Consider the following 14306-nt stretch of genomic DNA (forward strand, 5'->3'; position numbering starts at 1 on the left):
TATATAGTAATTCCCCCCCCACACTGCCCCATATAGTAATTTCCCCCACACTGCCCCATATAGTAATTTCCCCCAACACTGCCCCATATAGTAATTCCCCCCACACTGCCCCATATAGTAATTTCCCCACACTGCCCCATATAGTAATTTCCCCCACACTGCCCCATATAGTAATTTCCCCCACACTGCCCCATATAGTAATTTCCCCCACACTGCCCCATATAGTAATTTCCCCCACACTGCCCCATATAGTAATTTCCCCCACACTGCCCCATATAGTAATTTCCCCCACACTGCCCCCACAAAGTAATTTGCCCCCACACTGCCCCATCAAGTAATAACCCCCCACTGCCCCTCATTAAGTAATTTACCCAGACACTGCCATCCATTAAGTAATTTTTCCCCACACTGCCCTTCGTTAAGTAATTTGCCTGTCACCATTCTCCTCATGTGTCCAGTGGAATAAACATACACATAACATTATAGAAAACGTGAACAGCCTGTGTCATAAGCCACTAAGCACTAAATTATGCAACCCGCAGCTCTCCAGCTGTTGGAAAACTACAACTCCCAGCAAGCTGTATGCTCCCAACAGCTGGAGGGCTATGTACGTAGACAAGTCTGCACCGAGTCAGCTGACTCAGAGCACTGACATTACCACCACAAACATGGCCGACGCCTCGTTAGTCACGTGATCCGCTAGTTTATTACCACGTGTAGCAAATCACATGACCAACGTGAAGCTGCTGGGAGGGAAGTGAAGCGGTGTGACGTCAGCACGTTGCCGTAAAGCGCCTGGCAGTGTCTACACGGTAAGGAATGGAGTGTGTTTGCCCTCTTTTATGAATGGTATGGTGGTCGGGTGTTTTCTGCGGGCCTCGTAGTCGGCCTGTGCCGCGATTAGTCGTTGTTGGTGCCTGTCAGTAACCCGTGAGGCTTTGGTGCTTGCAGGTTTCCCCCTCTAAGCTCCCCGTGTGGTGGCGGCAGATCGGTTGCTTACATGTGTATGGGGGATGTTAGCAGTGGGGGAGGCAGGTTACTGCTGGCTGTGCTTCACACATCAGTGCTTTACCTTTTATCTAAAGGTTTTTTGCTTTGGAAATGTCCCTATTGAGGAGCATTTCCCGCTAAATCCCCATTATCTATAGGTCCTTCATCTGCCAATAGTTTTATCCGTTTCTGGGAAAGCTGGGAGGCATCAAAAATGGCTGCAGAGGTTGCCACCAAGTTGTCCTGGGATTTGGATTAGTAGTAGTGTTGAGCGAACTTGTGTTTTAAGTTCTGCGTCCAAAGTTCGGGTTATCGAAGAATTCCGTTATGGATTCGCTACCACAGATCATAACGGAATTTAGAATCCATAACGGGATTATTCGATAACCCACACTTTGGATGCAGAACTTAAAACGCAAGTTCGCTCAACACTAATTAGCAGCTATGGAATGACACAAACAGGCATTAAAGGGGTGTCACCATGAATAACACTTATACACACGGATGGGGGTCCAACCACCTGGATCCCCGCTGATCACAAAAGCTGAGTTCCCGTGTTCCCCTCCATTTCAATGGAGCAGCGGTTGGGCGCGTCCGATGCGGCTTTATTCATCTGTGTGGGACTATCGGAGAGAGCAGCCTGATGTCCTCTCTGCCAGTCCCATAGAGGAGACTACAGCAGCAGAAGATGTGCCGCCCCTCTAGTCATGGAGGAATGCGGGACCCCCATTCCCGTGATCAGGCACTCAGGGTTTACAGAGGACCTGTCCTTTCTCCTGACATGTCTGTTTAGTAACTACTACCATTCCCCATGTAATAACAATTATCGGGCATCTATTCTTATGACTCTATGGTGTACCATTCCTGTATTATTCCTGCTAGAATCTTACAATGAAGGTCCAGCCGGGTGTCAGTTTGGGGTTCCCTGCATGGTCTTACACTAGCCAATCAATGCTGCCTGTGTTAGGCTACTTTCACACTCATCCGGTATAGGATCTCAGTACCGGTAAGAAAAACCGCTTCCGTTTGTCCCCGTTCATTGTCAATGGGGACAAAACGTAACTGGACAAAACGTAACTGAACAGAACGGAATGCTCCAAAATGCATCCCGCCCTGACAAAAAAAAAAACGCACCAAGCTGCGGTTTGCTTTCCATCATAGAACGCGGAGCAAAACGGATCCGGCATGACCCACAATGCAAGTCGATGGGGACGGATCAGTTTTCTTTGACACAACAGAAAACGGATTCGGCCTCCATTGACTTTTAATGGAGTTCATGACGGATCCGTCTTGGCTGTGCTAATGATAAGAAAGCGTTTTTGCTGATTCCTGCCGGATTAGGCAAATACGCTAGTGTTAAAGTAGCCTTAATCTATGCAGAGGCACAGCGCCCCCTACTGGTAGCACCCAAATTGACCTTCATTGCTGGTAATTAATTTGTAACTTCTAGTAGGAATAATAGAAGAATGGCCCGAGTAGTCTTAAGAACAGATCTTCCAGAATTATTACATGGAGAATGCCAGTAGTTACTAAAAAGAAACCTGTCAGCAGTGGAGACGGCTCCTCTTTAAGCTAGCAAACTTTTAAAACTTTTGTGTTTTCACATTCAGACTGATTAATTTTTTTTCCTCTAAAGGACCTTTTACACTGCCCGATGCTAGGGCAGATTATCGCTATCATTCATATGGACGCTCGTTAGCGATATTCTGCAGAGGAACGACTGAAGGGCTCATTCGTCTGGTAATAGTAGAGTTCGTCGGACGCCTAACTCGTTGGTGGGCCGCAGATTGTAACTTCTAATCACGGTCTGCAGCCGGCAAACAATGATTCTGTGTGGGGACAATGATCACATTAGTGATCGCTCCTCCCTATACTGTGTAGGGCAGGGAGTAGGCAACCTCCAGCACTCCAGCTGTTCTGAAACTACAACTCCCAGCATGCATACTTGCTCTGCTATTCTCAGAACGCTCACAAATGAATGAAGCATGCTGGGAATTGTAGTTCTGAAGGTTGCTGATCCCTGGTGTAGGGGATCTCTGTGTGTAATAGCAGGCGATTCTCAGGAAGGAACCCGTTTAATGTTAGCCAGCAGTCAGCTAGATAAAAATCACTGCAGCGATTTGTGAACTGTAGAATCCGGATGAGATGAAATCCAGCGGGCTGCTCTCTGCCAGATCCACTGCTGCGTGTGTGTGAACGTACCCTTAGCCCGTCCTGGTGACAATGAACTACATTGTAGAATAAGATATAGAATAACGTGTTTAGTGCTTCTACTTTCATGGCTTCCTGTGTTTCACCTTCTAATCTAGAATTTCTTTGCTGCCAGTATTACAGACCATTAGCACAATGGATATCCGGCCAAATCACACGGTTTACATCAACAACTTGAACGATAAAGTTAAGAAGGAAGGTAAGACGCCCTCTTCTGCATGCGAACATGTCATTTAGGCTACTTTCACACTGGCGTTTCTGGGTCCGCTTGTGATATCCGTTTCAGGGCTCCTCACAAGCGACCCAAAACGGATCAGTTTAGCCCCAATGCATTCTGAATGGATAAGGATCCGTTCAGAATGCATCAGTTTGCGTCCGTTCAGCCTCCATTCCACTCTGGAGGCGGACACCAAAACGTTGCTTGCAGCGTTTTGGTGTCCGCCTGGCGATGCAGAGCCAAACGGATCAGTCCTGACTTACAATGTAAGTAAATGGGGACGTATCTGTTTTCACTGACACAATATGGTGGAATTGTAAATGGATCCGTTTACATTATCATTAACAAAGAAAATAAATGTTTTTGTATTAGTTTTTTTGTTCATGGTAATTTCGAACAGATTCAAGCGTTTGCATTATAGGTGCGGATCCGTTTGTGCAGATACCAGACGGATCTGCAGCTAATGCAGGTGTGAAAGTAGCCTTACTTGAAGGAATTGTGTCTGGATTCGTGGATTCCTGATTTCACAGAGCAGGGGGTAGGCAACCTTTTGGCACCCCAGCCGTTGTAAAACTACAACTCCCAGCATGCATACTTGCTCTCGCTCTTCCCAGACCTCCTATAGAAATGAATGGAGCATGCTGGGAATTGTAGTTTCGCAACAGCTGGAGTGCTGAAGGTTGCTGACCCCTGTCATGGAGTATGAATGTCTCCTCACTTGCTGCCATTGATGGGACATGCGTTTAACCCTTTGCATGCCATAAAGGCTCCTATCTTTACAGGCTAATACACAGAACGCTTTTCCTGTATAAATCCCGTGTGCCATCAGTTTGGAAAAGTACACAACCCCTTCATGTACCGTGTCAATGTATTTTCCAAAGGTTATAAGAAACCTGAACCTAACATGCTTATTCTGTTTTGCTTGCAGAACTGAAGAGATCTCTGTATGCGCTGTTCTCACAGTTCGGCCATGTCATGGATATTGTGGCTTTAAAGACCATAAAGATGAGGGGGCAAGCCTTTGTCGTTTTCAAGGAGCTGAGTTCATCCACCAATGCCTTGCGGCAGTTGCAAGGGTTTCCTTTTTACGATAAGCCTATGGTATGTAGCGTGTCTTCCTGTGGGCATACACTAGAGCAGTGATGGCTAATCTTGGCACTCCAGCTGTGGTGAAACTACAACTCCCAGCATGCTCCATTTATTTCTATAGAGTTCTGAGAGCAGCCAAGCAAGGGGGGCATCTTGGGAGTTGTAGTTTTACCACAGCTGGAGTGCCAAGGTTAGCCATCACTGCACTAGAGTCTGGTTCACGTTTATAGCTTTTGCCTAGGTTTATAGGATGGCCATAGTGAACAGTATATGCTGTTTCTTTGTTTACACAAATACTGTATATTTCGGACCATAAGACGCATTAAACTTCTAATTGGAAGGAAAAAATAGGGGGGGAGTTTTTACCTTCTATATTTTAATACCACATCAGTATGCCGGCCACAGCAGGGTAAAACATGCCCTTCACTGAGCCCACTAGTCACAAGCCAAATTAACGTCTTAGTACTATATGCCTAGCCATGTCCAGTACAGTGAAAATATACGGAAAAAGACTGCGCTGCAAGAGGAAAATCTTCTCTGTGTATAAAGTTCACTTTTAGAATCTTCAACTAGTAGAATCACAAGCCACCTCACAATCCAACATTAGTGTGCAAACCTGCGGATGATGAAAAAACGCACTATGGTGTAGCAGGTTCCAAACGACTAACGCTCCATGTGAACAAATTTATACTCCCAAGATCCCTTGTAAGTGAAGGCGTGTATAGATATCGATGGTATCAAGATAGAGCTAGGGCTTCACTTGTCAGGTGCGCATATAAGATTTTCTATAGGTCGATGTCCAGAAACTCTCAGGGGAAAAAGCCACAAGGGAAGTATGTGCGTACCAGAGGTCAGTGGTGGTATATATGATATATTTACAGTGCAGAGGTGATGGGGACAGTGAGGGTGTACAGTATATATAGAGCACATGTGATGGAGACAGTAATGGTATACAGTGTAGAGGACATGAGGGTATACCTACAGTATGTCCCTTTATCACCTCCACTCAGTATACACTGTATGTGTATTGTATACCCTCATTCTCCCAATCACTTCCACTCTGTATATACCGTGCACTGGGTATCAAAGTATCGATACTTTGATGTCTGCATCTTTTCCATACTGACATTGTCAGTAGTGATGAGCAAAACGAGCTTTGAATCATAGATCTGAAGTCGCTTTGCTCAAAACTTTGTTTGAATGCTATATGGAGATTCGTCTCCATACAGTATTCAAATATATGGGCTCTAATGAGTTGAAATGAGTTATAACTTCGACCTTCGATTTTTAAAATTGAAAACCATTTTAAAATAGGAATTGACTTCGGTACCTCCGTACCAAAGCCAACTTCAGAACCAAGTTTTAAAATGGTTTTTAAGTTGAAAAATCAAATGCCAAAGTTATGCATCGAATTTCCCTCGCTGGAGCCCATACATTTTAATGCTGTACGGAGACGAATCTCCGAACAGTATTCAAACAAAGTTTGGAGCGAGTCGACTTCTGATCTTCCATCCGAAGCACGATTCAAACATCCCTAATTGTCAGTATTTTGATACCAAGCTGCACTACTGCACAGCTTAGTAGAGGTTCTGATTAGAGAACATGGTGCACGCCCAATGCGGAAAACACCATGTTCTCATCAGCAGCCACACATGGAGAAGGAAAGGGTCTCTCCCATCCCATGGTGACACGGCTGGCTACCACCAGCACTGAAAACGTGGGCCTGTAGAGATGGGTCAGTCGCGAAAGTTGTCTCTTTAATGCGAAAGAAGCCCGTCTGACAGCAAAATAGAGCCGGTAAGCCCCACTATCAACCCTTTTTTCAGTTTGGGGGGGCACGTTAGTTTAGTACCGCCATGTGCCTAACATTAAAGGGTTTTTTCCGAGATTTCTATACTGATGACATATTCTTAGGATAGGTCATCAGTGTTCGATCGTCGTCCACTGATCAGCTGTTTGAGAAGTCTGTGGCGCTCCCATAGCTTTCTCTCTGCTTTTTCTAGGCTGAGCGACGACACTTTCATGTGGCCTAGGCTGAGCTTGGGCCTATTCACTTAATACAAAGCACAACCGCTATACATGTATGGCGCTGTGCTTGGTAAACTGCAAGAAGGCCGCGGTGCTCACAGGAGCGCCGGTGCCTTCTCAAATCAGCTGATTGGCGGGGTTCCACCGATCAGACACTGATGACCTATCCAGAATATAGTAAGTGACCCCCATCAAGTACCTCCTCACATAATAGGGAACATGGGGTTAATGTGAGGTACATAATTAGGTTAGTTACTGTTAATATGAGGTGGTGGTGGTGGGGGGGGGGGGGGGGTACGTGGCTGGAAGGTCCTGGCAGCTCTTACACTGTGCAGGTGGAGGGCTGTGTGTACAGATATGTCTGCTATTTACTTACTGAAGTTCTCACACAAGTCTGTGGGTAAAGCCTCGTGCAGACGTCCGTGGAACACGGTCCATCGAGTGTATTACTGTACAGCAGCGGCGGCACGAAGCGCACGGCGTCATAGCAACCAATGAAGCCGTGCGCTACTGCACTCGGAGGATGCCAGTCCGGTATCTCACGGATCGTGTTCCACGGACGTCTGCATCAGGCTTAAGATGTGATTTTTCAGTGAGCGGATAAAAGACGTGATGAACACACAGTACCTGCTGCCGCCCCCTTCCGTACACTGATAGCTGCTGCCGTTTGGACTAATTAGACACAGACACACTAGAAGATTTCAGTCCGAAAAATACAGTATATTCCTCGTGCACTGGCCATAGAATTTGATATTCGCTAGAAATCTTGTCAGCACTCAGGTATTATCCAACCAAGTCTCTCTTCATATGTAGATACAGTGTATGTGTGTTTAGTCTATCTGTATCTATTGCACAATGCCAGCGTAAAGGGGGCTTTACACTGCCTGATGGTCGAACGAACACTCGTTGGCAGTAATCTCCCGGTGAAAAGCTGCTGCTCATTCATCAGGTAATAGGATCGTTCGTCTGGACACCTACATCATTGTTTGCCAGCAGCAGATCGTGTTGTCTTAATGGCCTCTGCTGCCGGCAAACAATGATTCTGTATGAGGACGAGAAATGGCATTAGTGATCGCAACTCCTAGTGAATGCCTTACTTCCCACCAATCGTCTGCTCGGACTGAGCGGCTAGTCTGGCCCTGTATCCTCTATGCAGAATGCTTACACGTGTTCCTGCTCCTCTTCCCTAAATTGATGCGGGTCTCAGTAGCTGAACTCTCTCTTGTGAAGCATTTACTTCCACACCTTTCTATATGCCACAAATGTTTTTTAGATCACTGGCCATGTCGGTGTACAGCCTGATCACTACAGTCCGGGGCGATGATTGGGAATCTGAAGCCCCTTAACCCTCTCTGCCCCAGTGGAATAACATGCACATCTTACCAAGTGTTAATGGTGGAGTCAGGACGGACAGCGGTTATCTGGTGTCTATGACCCTTCTAAAGGGGTTGTCCCAAAATAAGAGCTGTGGTCGAGCATGTGCGCTTCATTCAGAGTAGGTTCCTAGTACAGCACTTGGGTATCTTTGGCAGTACCATAGACTATGAATGGACTAGCTTTTCTCGTGACCAACTGGACACCCACCACTCACCTATCCGGAGGATGGGTGATAGGTTTTCATTCTGGGATAACTCCTTCAACTACAGCGCCCTTGAATAGTGGTGGTCAGAAGTTCTTTCTTGCTTATAAAATCACAATAAAATAAAAGTAATGACATAAATCGTATAATAAAGTGATAACGTACTACACTTCTGGTCTCTGTCAACTGCCACATGACTGGGGTCAAATGTCCTGCTGCAGCCAATGACTGGCCTCAATGGTGACCGGTCTCAAAGTGGCATGTGACCCAGCAGTGATATGTCGCTTGGGAGCAGGAACCAAGCAACGGGCACCAGGTGAATATGAATTTTTCAACAGGGGAGCAGATTAAAAAGGAAAAGAAAAAGCATAAATAATAGCCACCTTCCTAGTTCCTACTATAAGAGGATTCTGTTTTTAGTTAAAGGGGTTTTCCTGGATTATCAAACTATATTGATGGCCTATTTGCAGGATAGGTCTTCAATATGAGATTGTGTAGAAGAAGAGCTGGACCATAAAAGTCGAGCAGGCTTGCGGACGACAAAGTGCGCAGAGCCACAACCAGGCGTGATATTAATCCTGTTTTATTTATAGACTACGTGTTTCGGGGTGCATGACCCCTTTATCAGGTCCTTAGGTAGTGAACTGAGGCTGCCTGCTTGACTTTTATGGTCTAGCTTTTCTTCTACACAATATTTACCTGACCGGTGATTTGGTTCCCGCCCAAGGTCATCGGACGAGTTCGGCTGCACAAACCAGTAATCTTCTTGTAAAAAAAGGTGCGCATGTTACCATCACCACAAAAGAGCACTGCTAACCGACATACTCGCCCTATGAGCGCCTTCTCTCCCTCTCGGCCTTTTTTTTTTTTTTATGAGATTGGCAAGGGTCTGACTCCCGGCATCCCTGCCGATTGGTTGTGGCACTCCATGAGCACTTAGGCCTTCTCCTTGGCCATGTGACGTTGCGTTTAGCTGTCACATAGCCAATACACAGCTCAGTCTCATTCAAGTGAGTGGAGCTGAGCTGCAATACCAAGCACATTCTCTATCAAAGTGGGGGTGCTGTGCTTGGTAATCTGCGAGGAGGCCGCGGCATTCGCCAAAGCTTCGGCTGTCGAACCCCCGACAATCTCGTATTCATTTTTTCCGTCACATTATACACTGCTTATTTCCATGGTTACGACCACCCTGAAAGATAGCTGCGGTGGCCGTGCTTGCACACTATAGGAAAAAGCTCTGGCCTCTGTTTACTTCCGTGATCCCGACACCAGAAAAGACAGCACTTTTTTTTCCTATAGTGTACAAGCACCGCCACTAATGCTGGACTACAGGGTGGTCGTAAATGAATCCAGCCAGCAAAGGAGACAATATGGAAAATCACAATACATTAGTAAGTGCCTTGTAGTAACTTTCTCTACATGATAAATGCTATTTGCTGAAGTGAGACAACCCCTTAAACATATTCTGTCTGACTTTGAATTTGAACAAATGGAATATTGCATATTGATGCGTTCTCCTGTAGTAGTGATGTGTTTTCTCCTGCAGCGCATTCAGTATGCAAAGACGGATTCTGATCTGGTAGCCAAAATGCGAGGAACCTTTGGCGACAAGGAGAAGAAGAAAGACAAGAAAAAGAACAAACTTCAAGAACAAGCAGCTAATGCTGCAAACAAGAGGCCAGCACAGGTAATGATGGTGATGTTCTCTAGACCTCTGTCAACAGGGAGCCTTACATATTATATATACAACCTGTGAATGCTAGATAAATGTATGTACAAAGGTAGTATCGTGTGTCTTTAGCCGCCATCTTGACACTCGTAGGTATTAGTGTGGTGCAGTAGGGGGGAAAAAATTGAGTTTCTTATGCTTTTACAACATTGTTTTTCTTCATTAAATTAATTGCTTTCCTTTGAATATATCTGATTTAAAAAAAAAAATCTAATTATTTTGAATATGATGCTTATGCAGTTGAGATCATTCATTATAGCTCTATGCCAGTTTTCTCTTAGAAAAGTCTAAAATTTTGTTGCAAGTGCTGGTTTGCTACCAAATGTATGGCTTTTCAGACACTCCCACCACTTTTTTCCAAAAAGTGGGCGAGAGGAGGCAGGACACGGGCAGGACCTCTGTGCCCCAACTCATTTAACAAAATGAGTGCCAGAAATCTACTCCAGTCAGGTCTGGTGCACAGTAGAAGTTGCAACAAGGCTTCAGTTTTTAGTAAATGACCCCCCCCCCCCCCCCCCCCAGCATGTTCTTCAGTTTCCTTATTAATTGTTATCATTTTTCCTTTTAGACTCTAGAAACCGAGAACGCACCCCCTGGAGGAGCCCAGAATCAACAGGTAAACTGATAAGCAACGTGAATTCATTGTACATTAATCAGTTTTTCTGTATTTTTTTGTTTACATTCACCCGAGCGTATTTATGGGTCCGCATCCGTTCCGCAATTTTGGGTCCGCATTTGTTTTGCATTCATTTGAATGGAGCCACAAAAGATGCAGCCAGCACACCGTGTGTTGTCCACATCCATAGTTCCATTCCGCGGCCCCGCAAAAAAGATAGAGCAATTCTTATTCTTGTCCGCAATTGCAGACAAGAATAGGCATTTCTATCATAGGGCTGGACGTATGGCAAAATGCGGAACACATGCTGCCAGTATCCGTGTTTTGCGGATCCGCAATTTGTGGACTGTAGAACACATACACTCATGGAAATGTGCCCTTACTTCTAAATGATTATTAAGGACTTTTCAGGCCTGGTCATTAAGGGGTTAAAGGAATTCATCATAGGGGTAATATTTAAAGTAAATTTAGCAGTTGTCTGCTTTGTTTTTTACAACTTTTCTGCTACAGTCTCATGGAGACTTTTGGTGCATTACCCCCATGGATTTGACAGTGACTACTATGCCATGAAATTCTGATCAGTCGAAGTCAGACCAAAGTAAAGGAGGTGCCAGGTGCCTGTTTCCAGGGTAAAATCCACTTTTTAAGGGCTCATGCACATGAACGTATGATGTCCGTGCCGTATTGCTGCCCGCAAACAGTGCATCCACAATACATGGACACCGGCTGTGTGCACCCCGCATCACTTGAATGAGTCCGCAACCCAGAAAGTCCAGTGCGGAGCGGAGGCACGGAGCCCCACGGAAGCACTACGGCGTGCTTCCATGTGGTTTCTCTCCGCAAGCATGTTGCCCGTGCCGACCAACGGCCATGTGCATGAGCACTAGGACAAACATTAAGTTTGATAGTTTATATTAAAGTTTTACTAAAGCAATTTATACATTCTTGTGAATTAGGCCTCATGCACACGGCTGTTGTTTTGGTCCGCATCCGAGCCGCAGTTTTGACGGCTTGGATGCGGACCGATTCACTACGATGGGGCCGCAAGAATAGACGGTTATATTAAAGGCTGTCAGTGACGTTCTACAAATTGCGGAACGCACACGGATGCCATCCGCGTTTTGCTGGTCCGCGTTTTGCGGACCGCAAAACACGCCACGTTTGTGTGCATGAGGCCTTAATCTCATTCACAACTTTTCAATGCTAAAAATCCTGCCTTTTTACAGTGAAAGTTACTTTATTACTGATGTTGTGTCTCGTGTCAGGTTATATCACTTTTATATTTCATCAGTTGGCAAATTTTGATAAATTTTGGCATGCCATAAAATGTTACCTCTTTAAAGCTTATTCCCATGCTGAATATGCCAGTGAGGTACACATTATAACTAATATGCTTGTAATTTACTAATTTTAGATATTTTTTCTTACATTCCCTTACTTGTTACTAGGTGCCTGATAATCCACCAAATTACATCCTTTTCTTGAATAACCTACCTGAAGAAACCAATGAGATGATGCTTTCAATGTTGTTTAATCAGTAAGTATTACACGTTTCATGTGTCAGATCTGAGTTACATTTTTTTTTTTTTTTAAGATGTGTTCACAATTAAAAGGGATTTTTAAGACTTTTATATTGATGACCTATATCACCACTGTCTGATAGGTGGAGGTCTGACACCCGGGACCCCTGTCAATCAGCTGTTTGAGAAGGCAGCAGCACTCACAATAGCGCCGCGGCCTTCTCTCAGCTTTGTCTAGGGTAGGTCATGTGATATCGCGCTCATCTATCACAAGGCCTAGGCACATCTCAGTCTCATTGAAGTGAATGAAGCTGAGCTGCGATTCCAAGCACAGCCGCTGTACAATGTCCTTGGATAATGTGCCGCGGGGCTACTGCATTAATCAGTGTTATATATATTTTGTGATGACACTCTGGCACTGACCTTTTTATGCGGGGCGGGGGTATTGGTCCTTGTTCTTTGTTTGCTGTGCTTCATGTCCTGAATCCTGCAGTTTTGTGTTTTTAATATTATAATGTATGCTGGCATTCAATGAAGACTAAGGGGGTAATTTATTAAACAGAAATATGCCTAAGGGTACTTTCACACCAGCGGCAGGACGGATCGGACGGGGGCGGAGCTCCAGCGCAGCCCGGCAGTGCACGGCTAGAGGCCGCCGGACTAAAAGTACTGCATGTCCGACTTTTTAGTCCGGTGGCCTCTCGCTGTGCACTGCCGTGCTGCGCCGGAGCTCAGCCCCCATCCCCATTATAGTCAATGGGGACCGAGCGGCGGCACGGCGAAATAGCGGCAGGACGGATCTGACAGGGTGAACAGCCTGTCGGATCAGTCCTGCCGCTAGTGTGAAAGTAGCCTAAATTAGGCGTATTTCTGGCACAGATTGCGGCGCAAAGGTCCTTTTGCGCTACAGTCTGTGACTTTTCCCTGCACACGACAGGTCTAAAAAAAAAAGTGGGTGGGCCCATCTTGCCTTTTTCTACGCCTGTTTTAGGAAGCTGCCTTACATTTAGAAGCAGCGGTGGATCTGCCGAAGTTATCTAGAGGCCTACGCTTCTACATAACTCTGCATCCATACGATCAATACGGACCCGTGTGCATTCTGTATTTTTCTCATTCCCATCAATAGAAATGGCTGTTCTCATATGCATAGGACCGGGATAGGACGTGTAATTTTACAGAACCGCCAAACAGATCAGCAGAAAATATGGATGCATGCATAGAAATGAATGGGTTATTGTGCTAGCTGCAAAAAAAATGCGCATAGCACACAGATGAAAAATATGGTCTTCTGTAGGGATGAGCGAATCGACTTCGGATGAAATATCTCTAGTCGATTTGCATAATGCTTTGTTCCAATACTGTACAGAGCAGGAGCTCTGTATAGTATTAGAATGTATTGGCTCCGATGAGGTGAAGTTATTGCTTTGCGAAGTCTCACGAGACTTTGCGTAATAACTTCATAAATGCTCCCGCTCCGCCACAGCATTAAAAATAAGTTTTATGCTAATCTACTTTGGATGTTTCATCCGAAGTTGATTCGCTCCTCCCTAGTCTGTACACGAGGCCTAGCTTACTTTTTCTGTATTGTGGTGTATGATAAACAAACCTATGGATTTAAAGTTCCAAAAGACTTTGGAAAGAATGTATCTGTTCTGTATTCTCAGTCAGTCATTTCCTTTTATGTTTTCTCCAGGTTTCCTGGCTTCAAAGAAGTCCGTCTGGTTCCTGGGAGGCATGATATTGCCTTTGTAGAGTTTGAAAACGAGAACCAGGCAGGGTCGGCACGAGATGCACTTCAAGGATTTAAGATTACACCATCTCATGCTATGAAGATCACATACGCTAAGAAGTGAAAACGATTGACTTTGCTGGACTTATTTATAACTTTTTTTTGTATCGTCTTCACAAGGAATGTGCTGTTTTCGGTTCAGATCCAGAAGTACGGGAGAAGTGATGTCTTTGGCGTCCATTCAGATTCTAATTTTGTACAAATAAATGTTTGTTTTAACCCAGGTGTTTAATTACTAATGTGATATCATCAATTGTGTGATGAATCTGTGAAAGGTTAGGCTATGTTCACAGGAGCGCTTGGAATCCGGTAGCCTGATCCTGATCTGGACGCTTTTCCGGCAAACCTTAGTGCCGGGATTCGGATGGACAAATACTGCTGCATTCAGCGATTTTGGTCCGGCCGACCAGATCAGCGTGCCACAGGTGTCAACCCGGCCTTGCACGTCTGTGGTAATCAAGCTGCATTCAGGAACACTGATGTGGCACTAATTCAGGACTGATCGAATGATCTGAGAATAGGACGTAAGCAACATCCA

At 45.2% G+C, this 14306-nt stretch overlaps 1 protein-coding gene across 2 annotated transcripts; it reads left to right on the forward strand.

The window, feature by feature from the left end:
* Positions 1-747: 747 nt before the first annotated feature.
* SNRPB2 (small nuclear ribonucleoprotein polypeptide B2) lies at positions 748-13987 on the forward strand. Of its 2 annotated transcripts, XM_044292041.1 has the most exons (7): positions 748-812; positions 3317-3400; positions 4347-4519; positions 9661-9801; positions 10412-10459; positions 11908-11996; positions 13673-13987. In XM_044292041.1, the coding sequence occupies exons 2-7, from the start codon at positions 3337-3339 to the stop codon at positions 13830-13832; spliced, it is 675 nt and encodes a 224-aa protein (XP_044147976.1). In that variant the 5' UTR covers positions 748-812; positions 3317-3336; the 3' UTR covers positions 13833-13987. The 2 variants fall into 2 exon arrangements, with proteins under 2 accessions (XP_044147976.1, XP_044147977.1); XM_044292042.1 differs by lacking the exon at positions 748-812 and having other exon boundaries at positions 3300-3400.
* The last annotated feature ends 319 nt before the right edge of the window (positions 13988-14306 follow it).

The sequence above is a fragment of the Bufo gargarizans genome, chromosome 4 (genome assembly GCF_014858855.1).
Source record: "Bufo gargarizans isolate SCDJY-AF-19 chromosome 4, ASM1485885v1, whole genome shotgun sequence".
Lineage (NCBI taxonomy): Eukaryota > Metazoa > Chordata > Amphibia > Anura > Bufonidae > Bufo > Bufo gargarizans.

Coding starts and splice junctions, on each gene's coding strand:
- SNRPB2 (XM_044292041.1), top strand. CDS start 3,337: ATGGATATCCGGCCAAATCACACGGTTTACATCAACAACTTGAACGAT. Junction 3,401..4,346: donor CGATAAAGTTAAGAAGGAAG/GTAAGACGCCCT, acceptor TTTTGCTTGCAG/AACTGAAGAGATCTCTGTAT. Junction 10,460..11,907: donor GAGGAGCCCAGAATCAACAG/GTAAACTGATAA, acceptor ACTTGTTACTAG/GTGCCTGATAATCCACCAAA.